Source organism: Eptatretus burgeri, chromosome 2 (genome assembly GCF_056783735.1).
Source record: "Eptatretus burgeri isolate ZD-2024b chromosome 2, Ebu_testis_v1, whole genome shotgun sequence".
Taxonomy (NCBI): Eukaryota; Metazoa; Chordata; class Myxini; order Myxiniformes; family Myxinidae; genus Eptatretus; species Eptatretus burgeri.
The window spans coordinates 44,961,573-44,982,398 of NC_140962.1; the positions used below are offsets into that span (position 1 = coordinate 44,961,573).

At 42.7% G+C, this 20,826-nt stretch overlaps 1 protein-coding gene across 9 annotated transcripts in view; it reads right to left on the bottom strand.

The window, feature by feature from the left end:
• Window positions 1–10,633: 10,633 nt before the first annotated feature.
• Window positions 10,634–20,826, bottom strand: part of LOC147031950 (TRAF2 and NCK-interacting protein kinase-like) — a 219,144-nt gene continuing 208,951 nt past the window's right edge. For all 9 annotated transcript variants that reach the window (XM_085869193.1, XM_085869192.1, XM_085869191.1 and 6 more), the window contains 6 exons: window positions 17,950–18,084; window positions 16,887–16,987; window positions 16,585–16,734; window positions 12,837–12,996; window positions 12,452–12,591; window positions 10,634–11,319 (listed from right to left, as the gene is read on the bottom strand). In XM_085869193.1, coding sequence (XP_085725319.1) covers window positions 11,236–11,319; window positions 12,452–12,591; window positions 12,837–12,996; window positions 16,585–16,734; window positions 16,887–16,987; window positions 17,950–18,084 — 770 coding nt within the window. In that variant the 3' untranslated portion in view covers window positions 10,634–11,235. The remainder of the gene's footprint in view (window positions 11,320–12,451; window positions 12,592–12,836; window positions 12,997–16,584; window positions 16,735–16,886; window positions 16,988–17,949; window positions 18,085–20,826) is intronic.

Here is a 20,826-nt window from a genome sequence, read left to right on the forward strand (position 1 = left end):
AGTCTCTCTCCCACCCCTCTCCGTCTCTCTCCCACCCCTCTCCGTCTCTCTCCCACCCCTCTCCGTCTCTCTCCCACCCCTCTCCGTCTCTCTCCCACCCCTCTCCGTCTCTCTCCCACCCCTCTCCCACTAGTTTCTCGTTCCCTCTGTCGTCTGGCCCTGTTTATAATATCCAGTTTCCATTCTAGATAGTACCGAGCTGACCGTCAAACCCGCTCAGGTGTGTGTGTGTGTGTGTGTGTGTGTGTGTGTGTGTGTGTGTGTGTGTGTGTGTGTGTGTGTGTGTGTGTGTGTGTGTGTGTGTGTGTGTGTGTGGAAGTTGCTGGTGCTGGTGCTGTCTCCACACATGGGTTGGTTTCAGAAGATGGAATGGAGATCTACTCAGTCTCAAAGTATCCACCTCCATTTATGTGTGTGTGTGTGTGTAACATATATATATATATATATATATATATATATATATATATATATATATATATATATATATATATTGTTGTGGTTGACGAAATTCGCAAACCACCATTCAGGTCCCTTAGGTGAGATATCTCTGTAAGTATATGTGTAGTTAGGCCCAAACCCGTTGTTTCGAGGGAATAAATGTCATTCATTCGGGCTGCGACCCCTCTAGATAGCCGTTTTTCTTTTACTATCTTTATTTTGGACCAGCCGCCATTACTACCACCACCAACCACGTCTCAACAGCCATCACACAACAACCACCAACCGCAACGCCGCTTCACAACAACAGCCACGACCCTTACCGTCACAACTCGCTCTCGCAACCATCGCATCACCGCCATTTCCGCGCCGCTTGTGGGCACCGATACTGGACTCGTGCAGGGCGCGCACCGAGCAGGGGTGCAAAAGCGCCGGCCTTTCCGAAGAAAACGGATCAAAAACGACTCACGCCCACTTCTGCTCCGTCCTATCGGCGAGCGTGGGGCGATTTGGCCCCGCCTCCAGGTGCGTTGGAGGAATATCGCTATATGCAAATTCATGGATCAAAAAGCATTCACGCCCACTTTTCCTCGGTCCAATGGGGAGCCAGTTAGAGGTGAAGGGTCGGAGGTAAAGGGTCGAAGGTGAAGGAGCGAGGCCACGGGGCATATAAGGGGCCGCGCTCGCCAAACAGTTCAGTACGGAGGGGAGAGAGTTAAGAGTTCGGAGTCAGTGAAGAGTTGGGACGAGTCAAGAGAGGAGTCGGAGAAGGTGGTTGGACGGAGCTGTGGAGAGGTGGCGGCGGCGAAGGCGGTCGAGGGGGTGCTCGTGTCGGAGTCGGGGAGCTGCGGAGGGAGAGGCCGGCGGCGCGACCGAGGTCGTGGTGGAGACGCTCGTCGCGGGACCCGAGACAGGGAGATATCATCCTTCCCCCGAGCATCAACAACCCCCTCCTGTTTCCCCCCCCCCCCCCGCGCTGAGATAGTGCGAGAAGGGGGCCCCGTTCCCACCCCCTACGAGACACTGTCCGCGAGGCCCGCGGAGTCGGGGCGCCACCGCCATCTTGCGGCTCATCATCAGACGGGTAGGCCCGACGCGGTCTCGGCCCCAGGCCCGCCTACCCCCCTCATCCTTGAGGGTGGTCCTTTTCTTTTGCTTTGAGTGTATGTGTTGTCGGCGCCGTCTGTGAAGTAAAACTGTATTAGTGTTGCCGTGTGCTCGGTAGTCGGTTAGATCTGCATTGTTGCATTTGCTTTTTGTGTATTATTGTGTTTCTTCTTCTTTTACATTTGCTTTTGGTGTAATTGTATATGTGTGCTTTCCGTTCATCGCGAAATAAATGTGCTTCATCTTGAACTGTTTTCCCGTTTCGCTTCGTCTTTTCCTTTATTGAATCTCCATCTTACTTCACGTAAAGGGTTGGTCGTGGGCTAAAACGCCCGATAATTAATCGAACCGTCGAGGCCGATGATAACACCGCTCGGTTATCCCGATAGTACGGAACGGGTCGCTTAAAGTGGCCCGTGTCCGAAGTCGACCTGCGGCGAGGTGCGATCGCCCGGTCTACCCTCCGTGTGGGTACTTAGGTAGGTCGAATTTGGCGAGCAACCCTATCCCACGTGGGGGGCTGGTTGGCACGATCGTGGTGAGGCCGAAAGGTCCACCCGTGACTGGTTCCCGGCGTTAGTCCGAGAGGGTCACGACGGGATTGTCCGTCCGGTGGGCGACGTGCCGCGATTCGAGTTACGTGGCCGCTCGCACGCCGGCGGGCGCGAATCCGCAACAATATATATATATATATATATATATATATATATATATATATATATATATATATATATATATATATATATATATATATATATATATATATATAATTCCAGCAATGTGTGTGTGACCGCTGTTTCTCGACAACCTCTGGTCCGATCTAATTGAAACTTGCCAGGTATGTTGCTGGGGACCTGAGGATGTGCCTTTTCAAGGTTTGATATTAATCGGACAAGTGCTTCCCAAGTTATGGCCATTTATTTACCAACCAATGGCAAGACACGTTGCGTGGGCGTGGCCGATGGGGAAGGGAAGCTCAGCCGCGTTCCCCATTACGGGTTACAACGTACGGGCTTCCGGAGAGTGATGACTTCGTGTATTCTAATAATTTCTCGATTTCTTATGCGTATTTATAGATAAACACAATGGCCCAAGTTATGATCGTTTTCATATTAGACGGTGTATAAATTTCGGGAACATCAGAGTGCTGGTATGCTCCGAACCAGGAAGTAAATTTTTTCTCTCTCTCTTCTCTTCTCTTTTTGTTTTTCCTTGCCACGACATTGCGAAAAGGTAAAATATGTTGGCGCTAATTGAATAATTGGGTATTAAAAATAAATTGTGAATAATCATAACTGCGAATAATATCGAACTTCCGGGTCACGCACGTACGCGTACGTCAGAGCGAAGAAACGGCCTGTGTGGTTTATTCATTTTTTTTTTTTTTACGGGCACGTACTAGTATATATAATAATGTGTATATCACTTGTGCAATATCATGTAAAACGTGTGTATAATGTCATGCATTGTGTCATGGAAACGGTGTATATAACGTGCAATATCATGCATAACAGTATGTATATACAACAGTCTGTATAATGTGTATGATCACACATCAATATGCATGTATTTAATGTGTTTCAATCACAATTTGTGTGTGTATGTGTACGTGCATGCCACTGCCACCGGTCGTTATCTCCACTTGCGAGTCTCTGAACTGAGCCTTCCCTGGTCCTGAAGCATCCATCTTCACCGCAGTAAGGAACCAGGACTTGTGGACCAAGCTGTTCCCCTCATCTGTGCTCTGCCCAATAATAGAGCCCTCCCCAATGCTGAAGCGTGTGTGTGTGTGTGTGTGTGTGTGTGTGTGTGTTTTATTCAATAAGGCAATTTGGTCAATCATTGTCGTGGTGCACACCAAGATTAACTTTTACCCCAGGCACGCAAAGCAAAAAGCATGGTTAAGGAAATGATTCACTTCTGTCTGTCCGTCCATCTACAAACATCAGTTGATGATCGAGGAACAACTTGATTTCATTTGAGTGTTATATTGTGAAAACGAATCTGAAGTTTCGCAGTACTTTGGCTCTCAATTCATCCTGATCGTACACGCACAGAGAGGAATGAGATTACGTTTTCTCTGTCTCCCTGTCTCCCTGTCTGGCAGTCAAACCAAATTGAAAATCGTTCCAAACAGGACCCTTACTGTTTTTAAGGACATCATAAAAGGACACAAACAACAGGAACAAATAACTAATGTAACATGTTTGATAAGGTGGTGTAATAGACACCGAGTCAACCGCAGTAAACTTCTGGAAGAAATTTTTTTATACGACCTTTACAATATTTATTTTATTTCAATTTAATTATTTACTTGAACACTGTAGAACACAAATCACCTTCCTACTGCTTCCAAAACCTCCAGTTTTGCAGTATTTGGACATATTAAATAAAGTGTTGTATAAGACTACATCAATGGTACTAAACTTCCCGATTTGGTTTTAATACGACCTTTAAAATCATTATTTATTTAAAATGAATTTGATAATTGAACACTGCATGTGGTAAGGTGTTCTATGAACTCTGATTGCTGCAGCTTTAAACATCAATATTCTTAATGGTTTACTAAAGTCTAAATATAACCTGACCTTGATTAGGTGATCCAACTTGTGAAATATGTAAAGCCCTTTCTAACTCCTCACACACTGAATGACCATGGTAATAGATAGGCCATTTTGTTTGATGACCCAATGGTGCGTCACTCCCTCAGCCAGGGACAGGGGCAGCACTTGGACTGCGCATAAATAAAGAGCTCGTGCTGCTCACTCATTCGTCATTTTTATTATTTACTTATTTGCTTGCAGACCGCAAGCTTGCCCCACGAGTAAAATAATACATCCATTAGGAGTTGCTTTGTGTGGGGACTTTACAAGGCTAAGTAATGAGGTTATAAGGAAAGCAATGTCACTCCCAATTCTGTATTAGTTAGGTAAGGTGTCTTGTCAACCTTAAAAAGATCCCTGTTGAGCTTGAATCGTGTCTTATTGTCGTGCCTGTATACGCCATGAGTTATTTCATGGACTAGACTATTGGCTTGAGCCCAGGAATGACTACTATTTATTGTTTTGAGGCAGCCTGTAAAGATTGCCTCAAAGGTAACATACTATATTTCATTTACAATATTAAATGCACAACAGCTTTGGCAAGAAAACTTGTGAGGTCCATGGTGGCTCAATAAGATAAGTGGAGGCAACTGCATCCCCAGTCCTGTGAGTTACGGTGATATAATGGTCACAAGAAAGATGGGGGAACAGAGGGAAAGACATGTGATTATGTGGAAAGAGCTGAAAAGTTAGCAGTATGAAAATCAGGAATAAAACTTCACATCGCTCCCTCACCAATTTTAACACTAAACAAATAAAAGGTAAATTTTTATCAATTTAGTTGTCACATACACTTCATGAGTTCATAAGATGAGCCATCTCACCATGTCAGAAGATAGATGAGCAATTTCAAATGCTCTGGGAGAGAATGTGATTGTTTAGTATCTTGCCTTCTGGGGGTTAAAAGTAAACTTTTTTTTATCCAATGCACTTTAAGAAAAGGGTATTATGAGCTTCCATGTAAAATTTTAGGGTATAAAGATGGATTGGGTGTGGAAATGAAGCCCGTGTGATCATCGAGTTAAAGCCGAGGATTGTGCTTCTCAAAAAAATAATAATTAGGGAAACAAGAATTACTTGTACCACATTTGAATGCAGTCCAGTGTATTCTTTTTCCTGTTCCATAATCTAAGAACGTGAAAATTTTAGTCATTCTCACTTCTCGTTCTGCCCAAATGTCTGTTGACGATTCGAGTGGCCATTTGATGGAAGGTAAAAGCCTTTTGGTTCCAGATCCATAATATTCATCAAAATAGTCTTCGGAAACGACTTCTGATTCCCTTTGTTGATAAACTTTATAAGATTGCTGACATAGGTCACGTGGTGTGGCAGCCATATTGGGAAAAACTTTGGAACTCTATCTCAAACCGCACCAAGGACAAAATTGAAACTTGGCACGTAGCAAGTACTCCTCATTGGGAATGTGTGATTTTATGACGTCATAGGTGCCCTCATTATGACGTCATAATTGCATATGTAGAAGGCCACATCTGATCAGTATGAAAATTTTTGAGGGTCATCTAGGGATAAAATGGTCAAGAGAAAATAAATGAATGACGTCATCGGTCACGTGATTTGGCAGCCATATTGTAAAAAAAACAAAAACCCTTCAAAAATCTTCTCGGAAGTGGCTGAACAGATCGAGGCAAATTTACACGTATGACCGCCTGTCCGCGAGAAACAAAAGGTTCACGCATATGATATCACAGGTCACATGGTTTAGCAGCCATATTGGATTTGCCCTAAAACTTATAAAAACTAGACCACTCAAAAGAAGTCCTGGTGAAGGTCTGCAATCTCTGATTGCTCTTCTTCTTGTTTCATTCTTTGGATCGTCAATGGTACATGGTCTCATGGTATAAACCAGTGATTCCAGATGTCCCCAAATAAAAGAGTGAAGTGGCATTAAACCTGGACTACAAGGGGCCATTATATTGTTCCAAAGGCATGATCCATCCCAAAAAAAAGAAAAGAAATTAAAAAATATTTCCAATGATTCCGGACTTTTGAAACACACTGTATTACACTGACTAAACATGAGCCAAGTTTGCCCATTCCACATTCATTCAATGATAACAACCTACCCATTGTGACCAACAATCAGAAAAAGGAAGCAGATCCCCTCCCTCTCCTCACCCCCAAAATAACCCTTTTGTGTTGTATACCTGTCTTGTCTTCTGTTTATTCATCTCTGTGCAAAAAGAGTAAACAAAGTTTATTTTATTATATTTTTTTATTTTTATTTTTTGTTTGTATACCTTGTCGAGGCTCGTATGAGAGCGAACACACAACACACAGCAAGGGGGCATGATACAAGAGGGGCGGGAGTGGGAAGGACAAAACAGTGGGGAACAGAGGCATTAGGAGTTCTGTGGAAGGGAGAGGGATGGGGCGGGGAACATGGGGACATTACAGGGACTTTCAGGAAGGAAAGTAGGGAATTGAAGGAGATGGGCTTGGGTGGATTATCGGGGGTAGAAAAGATCGAGGATTTGGATGGGGGATGATAAAAGGTGGTGGTGAACAGCTGTTTTGAAGGCCTGGAGGGAAGAATGGGATTGAATAGAGTGAGGGAGTTTATTCCAAAGGTGGGGAAAAAAAGAGTAATGAAAGAGTGAAGGTGAGTAGTGATTCGTGATTTTGGTAGTTTTACCAGAAGGGGGTTTTTGGCGGACCTTGAGCACCCTGCGGAAATGTGGTGGGGACAAATCGCAGAGAGAGCGGGGGGGGGGCGAGGCTGGAGAGGAGATGGTAGAAGACAGAAAGACCACCGACCAGCCTGTGGTGAGAGAGTGAGAGGCCCAAAGACAGCCTCATCGCGGGAGATCCCAATGATCCAAAATGCCTTGGTTTCCACAGCGTGAAGCCGAGAAAGATGAGAGGCAGGAGCACCAGCCCAGAGGGGAGAGCAGTACTCCATCAGGTTGCGGATGAATGCTTTGTAAGTGGTCAAGAGCTCAGGTGGGCCGAGGAAGGACTTTGCACGACGGAGGATTCCCAGTCGGCGACTGACTTTGGAGGCGAGATTTGAAATGTGGCTTTCCCAGGAAAGGTCATGGCAGATAGTGAGACCCAGAAGCTCGAAAGAAAGGACTTCTTCCAGAGGATTGTTGAGAAAGTGGATGGGGGGGGTTTTCTAAACGGTCCTTTCGGAGAGACATAGTGAGAGTGAGATTTTTCCGGATTGAAAGACATGTTCCACGTGTTAGACCAGTTTGTTATTTTACCTCGATCTGCAGTGACCGAAGAAGCTGCTGCTTGCCGGTCTGAGGGATGCCAGATGGTACGGCTGAGGGTGGAGTCATCAGCAAAGAGATAAAGAGAATTTTCCAGAGTCGGATAGATCATTGATGAAAACCAGAAAAAGAACAGGGCCCAGAACGCTACCTTGAGGAACTCCAGCCTGGACAGGAAGAGGGGATGAAAGAACCCCATTTAGGGCAACACGTTGACTGTGACAGGAGAGGAAGTCTGCGAGCCATGAGTGGAGATGGCCTTGGATACCATAGGAAGAGAGTTTGGTGAGCAGGGCAGGGTGCCAGACCGTGTCAAAAGCACGCGATATGGCTCTGATTTCATGTCCGGCATTAAGTACCTCCATCCGTTGTTGGGAGAGCAGAAGCAACATGTCCACGGTAGAGTGACCTGGTTTGAAACCAAATTGATGATTGTAAATCAAGCCATTGGAGAAGAGTAAGGATTTAATGTCTGAGGCAATGATGGATTCCATAACCTTGCTGATGATTGGCAGAAGGCTGATTGGTCTGTAGTTGCAGGGATCTGTTTTTGTACCTTTTTTATGCAGGGCAGTAATGTACTCATCATAATTACCTGCCACGTTGGAATGAAGGGTTAGTAATCTGAGCGTACTTGTGTATCTCTAATTTCGAGTTAAGATGCAAGTGCCATATGTTTAAATGAGTACATGATTGACGGGTGAATCAAATGATACGACACGAATTGCTTTGGTGGTTATGTGCAGTTTAACGAGTTTGTTTTTCTAACCATTCCGGCTCTATTCTGCCTTGTGCACAACCATGGTACGAATGATAAATGTAGTAAATTTAGCAATCGAATAGCTTGGTTTTTAGTCGTGGAAATTTAATTCCAGCTGGGAACTTCTCTTTATGGAGCTAATCTCGCTTCCAATCCTGAAACAAAATGTGATAAAAGCAAAGAGAGTCTGCTACAAATCTGGCCTGTGTTTATCATTTATTCATTGTTGTAACATACAGGTGCAAAAGAAGCAAATATAGTACCATTGTTTCTGATCAGAGACAGCTGAACCTCAGCAGAACGTGTCTCACCGGTTAACAAAGGAGCTGGAGTAGAAACGTAGTAGGAAAATAATACACAAGTGCAGCTGCATCAGTGAACATAGCAACCCATACAGGCCTGCATTACAGCTGGGAATTGTGGGGAGAAAATGAGGGAGATGGACGGTGACCTTGTGACCACCTCTCCCGATCCTCCACACTCACCCGAGGCTGACTCACCTGAAACGTCCAGTAATCTAACAGTGCCTCAAAAACCACAGTTGCAAGAAATGTGAGAGCTGAGTAAACTTGGAAGAACTCACAATAAACAATGTGAAGCTCTAAAAGCAAAGTTATTTATGGTTGTGCTGCATAATTCAGCATTATACAATCACAGGCTGGGAAATGCATCAAGATCATCTCCAAATTATAACGAAGTAAAAATGTCCATACTGTACTTATATATCCCAGATGTTTGTAAATTCAGTGATTGCTACATCTATCCAGTTTGACAATCCGGCATCCACTCCAACAGGCCTCCTGCCTGGCAGGATTGACAATCCATATCGATGGGACAACATTGGTTCCCGTGCCTCAGGCAGGAAATAAATTGGGTTTCCCCTTGGCAGCTTGCACACATGGCTTGGACTTTCAATTGCCAGGAGCCAGGCCACCCCTCTCTGGTCCTTCGCCTTGCCACAACACCACACCGCTCACCGTTTTAGCTTCACATCAAAATGGATGAAAACTAAAATTCAAGGCCTTATTCGGCATTGACGAATCTTAACAGCCACATCTGACCCCCTTGTTCTTCATTTTCACAATTAAGAACAGCTACTGGATGATGGTGAAATTTGGAGGACAGCGGGACACCCATGTTCCAAAGCAAATTATATTTCTTACAGTGGTCAACAATGGCAGTTAAGACGAGCACTGTGTGCAGTACATTTTGGTTGTGGTGTGGTTTGCATTCTTTCAACCACCTTGCAACAGGCCAAAACGACTGACATTTTGAACAGTTCCTTTGTACCCTAAGAACAACGCTATTGACTCCTGCTAGTGCATGTCAGTGTTGCCGATTTCATTTGTGCGTGAACATTTTGGTCACACAAGGGGAGAGAAGACGGGGAGGAGAGGGAGGGCAGGGGGAGGGGTAACAGTGGGACAGGTAGCTCCGGCACCACCACCCAACCTCCTTCTGTGACAAAGAGAAGGTACACATGTCGCTCATTTGGGTTTCGTATGGTACAACTGCAAAAATTAAAGAAAGAAAGAAAGAAAATAACAAGCTCAAAAGGAAAACATGCTCAGAGTTATAAATGTGCACAACAGCCTGTGAGTTATCTTCACAGGAACCTGGCGTTAACCTATGGCTTATAAAACCATGAATGAACCGATAATGACCTGTTATACCAGATAACTCATCTCTATGAGAACATTTTCTGCATTGTCATTTGCTGATACTGAGCACAGTGCAGTGCAGTCTGTCGTCATTTCTGTATACATCAGTTAGACACGCTCGATGTCAAACTTGACTAATTATGATGCAGGCAGTCAGTCACCTGCTCTGTATACCTCGCATTTGGGAAAATATAAAGCGATCCCTGGCACAGTAACAACAAAATCAAGAGTCAAAACGCATCTGCAGACCAAATCAAATCAGACTGCCGGCGTTGAGGTAGAACTTAAATTGGGAATACGAGACAAAAAAAAGCAGTTATGTCACAGGAATCTCACAGCAGAGATGAAGCAACGACATGAAATCGCTTTCGACTGGAATGCTACTTCTGCCCGAGTCACCATCTCCACCCTTCCTTCTCCCTCCAGCTATGATGGCAGAAGCGATTTACTGTTCAGTGCACCAATAATTTGTACCGATACGCCGCCATTAACCCTGTCCTCGGATGAAAGCCCTGGAGGATTTAAAGAATTCGGCGAGGTTCTCCCCGGGGCTGTGGAAAAGGCTCGGTCCTAGCCACAAGAGGCTGTGCAAAATAAGGGCCCAATACCAACCCCAAATGGATAACAAAATGAAATATATATTCTCTCTCTCTCTCTCTCTCTCTCTCTCTCTCTCTCTCTCTCTCTCTCTCTCTCTCTCTCTCTCTCTCTCTCTCTCTCTCTCTCTCTCTCTCTCTCTCTCTCTCTCTCTCTCTCTCTCTCTCTCTCTCTCTCTCTCTCTCTCTCTCTCTCTCTCTCTCTCTCTCTCTCTCTCTCTCTCTCTCTCTCTCTCTCTCTCTCTCTCTCTCTCTCTCTCTCTCTCTCTCTCTCTCTCTCTCTCTCTCTCTCTCTCTCTCTCTCTCTCTCTCTCTCTCTCTCTCTCTCTCTCGCACTCCATTGTTCTGCTAATAAACTCTCTGTACCCATATCCCTCCATAATTCCATAACAATTCAACAGCAAGGCAGAGACGAAAATGTTGATATAAACCACATGTGCACCCCAAATAAAATTGTATAGCTTGAAAACTATGGACTCGTGTTTACGAGACCTGCAGGAGAAAAATATGCAGGCAGCTGCAAAAACCAACCTTAAAAAAATTCCCCACGGGCGTGTGCAAGTTTATGAGCTAATTAAAAAAAACAATGCATAATGGGAAGAGTCAAAAGCAGCTGTCAAGATACGAGAATATGAAGATTTAAAATACCACCACGTGCCTTGTGCTCAGGAAATAAGATGAAATGTAACTAAGAAAAGCCGCTGCCGAAAGATGTGGGAACAAGTCACAACCGTGGAGATTTGAACCAAGGCAAACGCTAACGGTTCGAAACTCCTCAAAGTTCTTCCAGCAACCTTCTTTTATTCTTCACACGTATCCAGGGCAACTAAGTGATCACCAATTCATGATGGAGTTGCGGTTGAGGGTCATGAAGTACACCTGACTGCTTCCTCCAGAACGGACAGAAGCAAAGAAAACCTGGAGGGCAGAGGGTCAAGAATGATAACTTGGAGTTGGAAGAGCTTCATCTTCAGAATTTTACATGTTTTTATCCACATAGCAATGATATATCAATTTGACAGACTGAACGAAGAGATCACAGTCGAGGGGTGCACATAAATTTGGACTGACAGGATGGTCTAGACGAGGTACGCACACACTCGCCTCTAAACCATCTAGCCTGGGTTTGAATTTCAGGCCAGCTATAAACTGTCATCCTTGTGTCTCGCAGCCAGGGCGAGGAATCGATGTGTGTACCGTCCCTCGGATGGACGTTAAACAGGGGTCCTATCTTCCGGCATTAGTTGGTGGATGTCAAATATCCCATGGTGGCCTTCGTGAAGAGTAGGCGAGCTATCGTTGGCACAATGGGCAAATCCCAAAATTCCTACCATAACTACTCAGTTCAACCTCAGGCTTGATCAGCGGTTCAGAAAGACTTAGGCCAAAAACTTTCCCCGGCCAACCCCACAATAATGTGGAAATAATTATGGCCATTAAAGAAGAAGGGTGAACATAAAGTCTGTACAACTTCACTGATAGAGTGAAGAACTAATTCGAGCTCGATTTGAAGTGCCCACACTCACTATAGAAGCAAAATCGCTCCTCCAAGGCTGTCAGATCATCCTGTTATGGGCTTCTGCGAATGATAAACATGGCCTTTGGTTCAAGGTCAAACTACTTCTAACCTGAACTAGTGCAGACTTCGCTAGTGGAAACAAGGTTTAATTAATTTGTTGTGAAAAAAACATTGCATGAATTGCAAGGCGACAAATCTCACTCATTTGACCTTTTCCCTTTTTCATGCAACATCTGGATGGAATACCACGAAGAAGTGCTTCTGTTAACATAGAAAGTGACAGGAGCCTTCAAGGCATTTTGATAATCAAGTGGTTCCTCCAGCATGTGAAAAATTGGTGCATCGTTAGGTAAATGTGGCTTGACGGCCATATCTAAAAACTCAGTAAATTCACTTTGATGGATACGTTTGCTGAGCTTGTCAACTGGCACGTTTGCTCGTGCTTTTTGTGCGACGTACATTACGTGGTGTAAAATAAATTACTTGTGATCGTCTCATATTGAAGAAGTAACAAGTGAACACTCCACATGCCTTGTCGTTTCTCTCGCACAGAAACTTGAGTCTCTGTGCTCGTTTATGCATGAAAACCCCATCAAGATGTCCAGTTTCCACCGAACGTATCTCTATTGCCTTTTCTCCCCAGCCCATGATCTGGCTTGAGTGGATGTATGCTGCACACGAAGGCAAAAGCGCACACACACACACACACACACACACACACACACACACACACACACACACACACACACACACACACACACACACACACACACACACACATACACACACACACACACACACACACACACACACACACACACACACACACACACACACAACAGGGTGAATATATAATTCATGGGAGAGACAAAGATAGATCATAGTTCTCTCTCCCTCTCTCGATCTGTTTTCTTACCCACGGAGGTTGGCGTCTCTCCCCACTGCAGCACCACATCCTTAGTGATGCGCCCATATGTACTCACGTACACCCCTTCATCCTCATAACATAGCAACAGCTCCAAGCCTGCAGTGTTAGGCAGCACGATGATGGCGTGCGGTACAACACTGCCCTGCATCTGAAATTAAAATTGTGACTGAACGTCAACAATTTATTCACAACATTGAATTTATTCACTACAGCCCTATTACGAGGGCGGTTCAAGGTTTAAAGGGATTTTTTTTTCTTGAATAACTTGAAAAAATAAAAATGAAATGCCAAATTAAGGTTATATATAGGAAGTGACACCAATGTGGGTCAAAGCATTATGGGTAAAACTAAGATAGCGGCTAAGTTACTTGTGATGTGTAACAGAGGTGTACGATAAAGTTCCTTGTGATGGAGAACATCAAATCAGTTGTAATTTACAGAGGAAGGCACACTGAATAATTTGGTGACAATGTCTTTCACACTAATGTGTTTAAATTGAGCAACCAGTTTAAAAAGGTCATGAATTGGTGAACAATGTTGAGCATTCTCACACACAACTAACCGCTGTCACTAAAATGGACATGAAATGTGCTGAACAGATACTTTTGGAGAATCATTGGATTATTATATGTGAAATTGCACATGAAATGGATATCAGTGTTGAAAGTACTGAGTACTGAAGCACAAACAGGTTTGAAAGTTCCACCGGTAATCATCTCTCTCATGTTCGAGCACTTCCAACGAACTTCCTACATTTCTTTGTCGAGGTCACCTCTGCATCTGCTGACGTAAGCTGTCTGACAGAAACCTTTATTTGGGGTACCTGTGTGGTTTTTATATCTTCATTTTTGTCTCTGCCTTGCTGTTGAATTGTTCTGGGAATATGGAGGGATATGGGGTACAGAGAGTTTATTTGCAGAATAAAAGAGTGACAGGGAGAGTGCGAGAGAAAATCATTTTGCAATCCATTTGGGGTTGGTATTGTGCCTTTATTTTACACAGCCTCTTGTGGCTGGACTGAGCCTCAGGGAGTACCTCGCACTGAACTGAACAGCAAATCGTTTCTGCCATCATAGCTGGAAGGAGAAGGAACGGTGGCCAGTCAAAAGCGATCGAGTTCCTGTTTCTTCATCTCTGCTGTGAGATTGCTGTGACATACTGCTTTTTGGTATCATATTCTCATTATAAGTTCCACCTCAAGATGTTCTCAACTCATCAGTCTCCCTCCAATGCTTTTATAAACCAAGCTCTCAGCCTGGTGGTGGGGCATATATTCGTAACTCGCTTCGCAACAACCCCTCCTCTTGCTTGCACCCCTGCCCCATCCCTCCTCCGACCCCATGGAGTATTCCTGGTTTCCCGTCTCTTTCCATAACCTCCTGCCTCTCTGTGTGTGGTGAACCATCTCCTCCAGATCTGACAACTGCATCTCGGTATCTTTCTTCAGAAATGCTGTCCTCCCATCCCAGGTCTGGGTGTTTTTGCTCCCACTGTCCTCCCACTCCTGTAATTTGTATAGACTTCATTTGTCACCATGCTGGCTTGCGGCCCACAGAATTCCAGCCATAGACTTTAGGTTGTCCTTAGTCTGTTTTTTCTCACCAAGATCTCTCCAATTGGTCGTCATACTTTGTGATGTGTAGTAGGTCGGTTTCTATTTTAAAAATTTTGAAAGTTGCAAGTCTCACCCCACATTTCTTTTCCTTTTGATGAGAAAACACCACTGATGAAGTTTCAGCCAAAATCGAACTATATTTAGGGGTCGCGACCGGACATTGAAATTTCAGAATTTTTAAAAATTCCAATAACCCAGAATAAGAAAGAAAATCTCCTGAATTGAATAACTTCTGGATAAAAAGTAATACAGGTCATGAATTTACAATCATTAGGCATTTATTTAATCAATTTTCAATTTTCACATCACTGAATACTTGCATAATAATGCATGAACAATTTCACTATTCGTGCCAAAGTTCTTTCATGCAGGTCGGCATTTTCCTTCTATGCTCTGAAACAACCTGGAGCAAATATTGTTTTTGGTCCTTGTTGGAAGTGAGTATTTCATTGTATTCCGTCATTAGAGCTACTCCAGTGGAGTAGCTGGAATAGTCGCTCTAATGTAGTAGCTCCAGTGGAGTAGCTGGAATAGTCGCTCTAATGTAGTAGCTCCAGTGGAGTAGCTCTAATGACGGAATACAATGAAATACTCACTTCCAACAAGGACCAAAAACAATATTTGCTCCAGGTTGTTTCAGAGCATAGAAGGAAAATGCCGACCTGCATGAAAGAACTTTGGCACGAATAGTGAAATTGTTCAATGCATTATTATGCAAGTATTCAGTGATGTGAAAATTGATGAAATAAATGCCTAATAATTGTACATTCATGACCTGTATTACTTTTTATTCAGAAGTTATTCAATTCAGGAGATTTTATTTCTGTTATTTTGGGTTATTGGAATTTTTTAAAATTCAGAAATTTCAATGTCCAGTAGCGACCCCTAAACACAGTTCGATTTGGCTGAAACTTCATCAGTGGTGTTTTGTCATCAAAAGGAAAAGAAATGGGGGTGAGACTTGCAACTTTCAAAATTTTTAAAAATAGAAACCAACCTAATGTGTAGTCATTTTAAATATCTCCTCCAGCCTGTTCTACTACTCACACTTTTGACTACAACCTTATGAGAGTGTTTGTCTCTTTGGAAGTCCTTCGAGACCCGACAAAGCCTTAACATGTATGGCAGTTTGGCAAGGCAAGTTGAACTGGTCGGAAATCCATCTCCCTCACAGACTTGTCCATGATATCAACTTTTAAAATCAACAGCACCTGAAATTGCTTCATCAACAGATTGCCTTTTGTTCTTCACCAGCTCCTCTACCAATTACCCTCATCAACATTTTGACCTTGGTAAACTGACGGATGTGTTGAGGCAATTGCAAAAAAAAATTATCCACCTGGAAAGGAAACCCAACTTTTGGGAAGCTAAGGTTCCAAAAGTTGGGTCTTCCTTCGATAATGCAGTACCCAAAATCAAGTTCATCTGCAGTGAAACCTCTCAAATCTCTCACCATCCTCCAAAGACTGGTGGCAGTGAGTCAATAAAAAGTCCATGTCAATCTTAAACTGCCTTTGTTATGAAAGTTACTTCATGGATGGAGTTGCATGGCATCTCGACCTATTGGTAACAGAACAGCATCCACATTTTGGTTGAGAGTGTTGAAATCCCATGTTCGGTTTCAAAGGAGCAGGCCATTGTGTGCTGTTACCCTGGTTACATTCAATCCTTTCTGGTTTAGTGTATAAGTAACATATCAAAATTGCTGGTATGTGGATGTAGCACAGGAAAAATGGATCACATGTCCTTGTTGAATATTTAAAGAATGATAAGTTTGCTCACTTTCTAACTCAAAGATAGTTTTTTTGATGTGTGATTATATAGCACTTAATGATGGAGACGAGCGGCAAAACTGCTGCACTCACAGGATGAGTGTGGTTGTAGCACAAGGGGCTTTGTAGATGCAAAATACAGACGCAAACACAATGTCACTTTCCGTGCGAGTCATGCTATGGGAGTCATGCAATCATTACTGTGTGAGTCAAGCAATATTATTTAAGATTCAGGATTTAAAAAGAGCTATCATTCTTTATTTTTATCTCGGCTGCCAATTTAATCTTTCTTTGCAGCAATGGTTCGACACCACCATTTTCTATGTTCATGTCAAGGGTGAAACCTCACATGTGTTGGTGTGTACACGTCGTACACACAGCCCGAATCAACATCAATCGCATGAAAGCCCACGTGGGAGCCGTAGATGACCTTCAGTCGTTGACCTTCTTCTACAGTTAGGTCAACAAGATGTGGTTTGTGCTCCAGCTCCGCAAAGGACTGAAGGTTAGAAAAAAAAGAAACTTTGACACAAAATAACTTTCTGAAAAGTGTTAGTTTGGAAATGGTGAGAATGAGCATGTATCAGGTAACCAAGGCAGGTAATGGTCCAGCTTTTAGAGCACCTGCAGGATTTTAAGTGTGAGTCTCACCTTAAAGGCCATAAACTTGTGGTAGGGCTTGGGGGCCCAAGCATACACTTCCACAGAGTTCTTGAGAGCGATGACCAGAAATTTGATACGTTCGTATTTTACTACAGGGGGACGCAGGGGCAGAATCATGCGGTAGAACCACACATTCAGCACAACTTGGAAAAACACTAAATTGCTACGATCGTGATACAACCAACTCTAGCATAATCAATTGGTCTGCCATCCCTACAACACCACATTTGACATTCTTGTTTGAAGGAATGTTGAAAAGTAATGCCTCATATTATTCTTCTCCAAAACAGTGAAAGATATTTGAATGAAACAAAGCGCAATCCGCACATTAGTTCTTCCTGCCACTGTGTGTGAAGTTATCATGATTCTGACACTGGATGTCTGGACGTTAGTCAAGATGGCAGAAAACAGCACAACGTTGTCAGTTAAGATGAGAGTTGGGATGACTGGAGATAAGAGTTTGGTGCACCATTAAGATCATGAGAGTATGAGACAGGAAATGGAGTGCTGTCCCAAAGGATCACCATCCCCGACTTGGCTCCGTCAGATTTTCATCTCTTCCCCAAACTTAAGGAACACCCTCGTGGAGAACATTTTTCTTCCAACGATGATGTCAAGGCCGCTGTGGAGCGTTGGTCAAGTCAGCAAGATGCACAGTTCTATCGTGACGGCATCACAAAACTACTTGAACATTAGCAGAAATGTGTGGACCGTAGTGGTGATTATGTTGGGGGGAAAAAATTTGCTCCATGGGAGAATAAAGATCGATTTTAGTATCGGTCTTTGTTTCATTCAAATATCTTTATAACGTTTGAATAAAAATAATGGGAGAGATTACTTCACAACACACTTTTCAACACATGTGTCTTTGGTACAAGATTAACCTACTTATTATGGAAAATCTGTCATCGTAAAAAAAAAAAAAAATTGCACAGGAAGCTGAGGTGCAACTTTAGAGGAAAGTGTGACAATATAGTCCAAATGTTACAGAATCTGTTATGAAAAGACATTTTATAGTGGACGTTCGTTTCAGATGGATAGCAAAACGTACCAACACGATAGTGCACACAGCCATCAAAGTCCCCAACCGTGGTCCATCCTTGTTTCTTTTCCACTTCGGGGTCATTGTGCAAAATCTTATTACGAAGCCAGGAGAGGTAATAAACTCGCAGTTTGTTTTTCTTTCCTATAACGATAGAGGGAATCAAAAAACAAATGTATGGACGATATTAATTACCCACCTGCAGCACACAAACACAACTGCTTTGGGAAGACGGTTGAGCAAAGAAGCGATTTCAAAAAAATCGATTATATAATGATTGTGAGAAGGAAGAATTGCTTAAAGTATTTACTGGCCAACTGTATCTTATGGACACTGGGAAAATGAATTCAGCATGGAAGATGTGAAGTATGTACACACAAATGGAATGTGGTGGAACACAGAAGGTTATAAAAAAAATAGGACCATGGGTCTTGAAGCTCACCTGGATCAGGAGCAACAGTCAATGATGTCATAAATATCTAAACTTTGTTCATGAGCAGAATCTGGTCATGTTTTTGGCTGAAGGCATGGCCATGCTACTGATGCAACTCTCCCTGTAGGTTAGGGCAGGAATTTTTTTGTGTGTGTTTTAGGCCTGATTTCAACACTATTAATGAGTGCAGATTTTGATGCAGTCAATAAACCATCATTAGGCATCAGAAAGGAAGCTTGTGGCCAAGTTTCATTAACCTCTGCCATCTTCGAAGATGGATGGAGGTTACTGTTTTCACCCCTTTCTGTTTGTTTGTTATCTTGCCAAAACGAAGTTTTTGCAAGATATGTTAGTCAGCTTGTATGTTTTTTTTTGTTTGTTTTGTTTGTCTGTAATCACGTATAAAAAATTCTGCAGAACACAGTTATCATTGGAAATTTTTGTAACTTCGCATATCAGAGGCCTATAGAGGTCCCTTTCAGCGCATAAAATGTTGAAGGTCAAGGTCAAAGGTCAAGGTCACTTTGTCGCAAATCAGGGGAGTCGACGAAACCCTTATTTTTTGAGTAATTTTGATCGGATCGTCTTCAAACTTCATGGGAATATCGTTCATGGTCTGGCGCTCAGCTGATTAATTTTTGGTGGCGATTGGCCTTGATCTTCATGGTTAGTGCCTAAGGTCAAACATATTTGACCCCAAGGTCAAATTTTCAAGTTTTAGGAACCATATCGTGTAGTACCTCAAATTGAACACCTCGATGAGTGCTTTCTAGATATGTCAAGCTTGAGACATTATGACGTCATTTGGTGACGTTATGAGGAAAAAGCATATTTTTCATGGTTACTCTGTAGAACAATTCTCATCGGAATCTCTCATAGGCAGATATTCCTTAAGGAGTCGCTCCTGGTGGATAGCAGTTCTGTTCACCTCAGTGTGACCTTAAAGAAGTCACACGTGGTCACCTTTTGGCAAGATACGGGTCACCCTGCGGGTGACATTGGTTTATTTGTTTGTTGGTTTGTTTGTTTGTGAACAGTATTACGGAAAAACTCTGACGGATTTCGACGAAACTTGGTGGGGGGGGGGGTTAGGTATGGTCCAAGGATCATGCCATTAAATTTTGGACTTGGTCCCCTCCCCCCCCCCCAAAAAAAATTGTTAGAGAAAATTTTTTTTTTTTTTTTTGCATTTCTACATGTTTTAAGTGATTTCCAACCCCCCCCCCCCAAAAAAAGATTGTTACCCCCCCAAAAAAAATTGTTAGAGAATTTTTTTTTTGCATTTCTACATGTTTTAAGTGATTTCCAACCCCCCCCAAAAAATTGTTACCCCCCCCAAAAAAGAAAAAGAATTTTTGTTTTGCATTTCTACATGTTTTAAGTGATTTCCAACCCCCCAAAAAAATTGTTACCCCCCCAAAAAATGGTTGGAGAATTTTTATATATTTTTTGCATTTCTACATATTTTAAGTGATTTCCAACCCCTCCCAAAAAATTGTTACCCCCCCCCCAAAAAAAGATTTTTTTTGCATTTCTACATGTTTTGAGTGATTTCCAACCCTCCCCCCCAAAAAAATTGTTACCCCCCAAAAAAAATTGTTTGAGAAAATTTTTTTTTTGGCATTTTTACATGTTTTAAGTGATTTCCAACCCCCTCCAAAAATTGTCACCCCCCCCCAAAAAAGAATTTTTTTGGCATTTCTACATGTTTTGAGTGATTTCCAACCCCCCCAAAAAATTGTTAGAGAAAAAAAAAAATTGGAACTTTTTTTTCAACAAAATTTCGATTTTTTTTTTTTTGCATTTTTACATGTTTTAAGTGATTTCCAACCCCCCCCCCCCCAAAAAAAAAATGTTGGAGAAAAGAACTATAACTCAGCACTGTTGACATCATATTTAATGAATAAGATATAAGGTTCACTTGAGTGACCCAGTAGTATTGGCGGCGGAGGTTTTACATTCTCCCGAGTGCTCCCCCTCTATTTAAAATTGTGTTTGGTTCAAGCGATAATGACTGAACTGCTTACAGACTCACTGACTGACAGACTAGCTGACTTATAGACATAGCTCACCGGACTAAAGTCCAGGTGAGCAAAAAACGATTTATTAGATTTTAGTTTAATCAAGTGAATATGAGCTTGTTATTTGAGGAATCCATGCTCAAAGCACAACTGAATAAGAGAGGGAACATAAATAGTCACAGGTCAAATCAGGAGGCAGGTATGACAGAAAAAGGTCAGGGTGGGTGAAAGACAAACACAAACTCCTCTCAAAATCTTTCTACTTTGGCAGAAAAAAAACATGGAATGTAAGTCAAAAGTATATTACTGTATTTTCCCATGTATAATCGAAACTTTTTTAATCAGCAAAAACGGTAAAAGTTGGGGTTGTGGTTGTGGTTAATATCAAGGGTACAGAAAAAAAAATCAGTCTTAAAAACGATCAATGCTGAA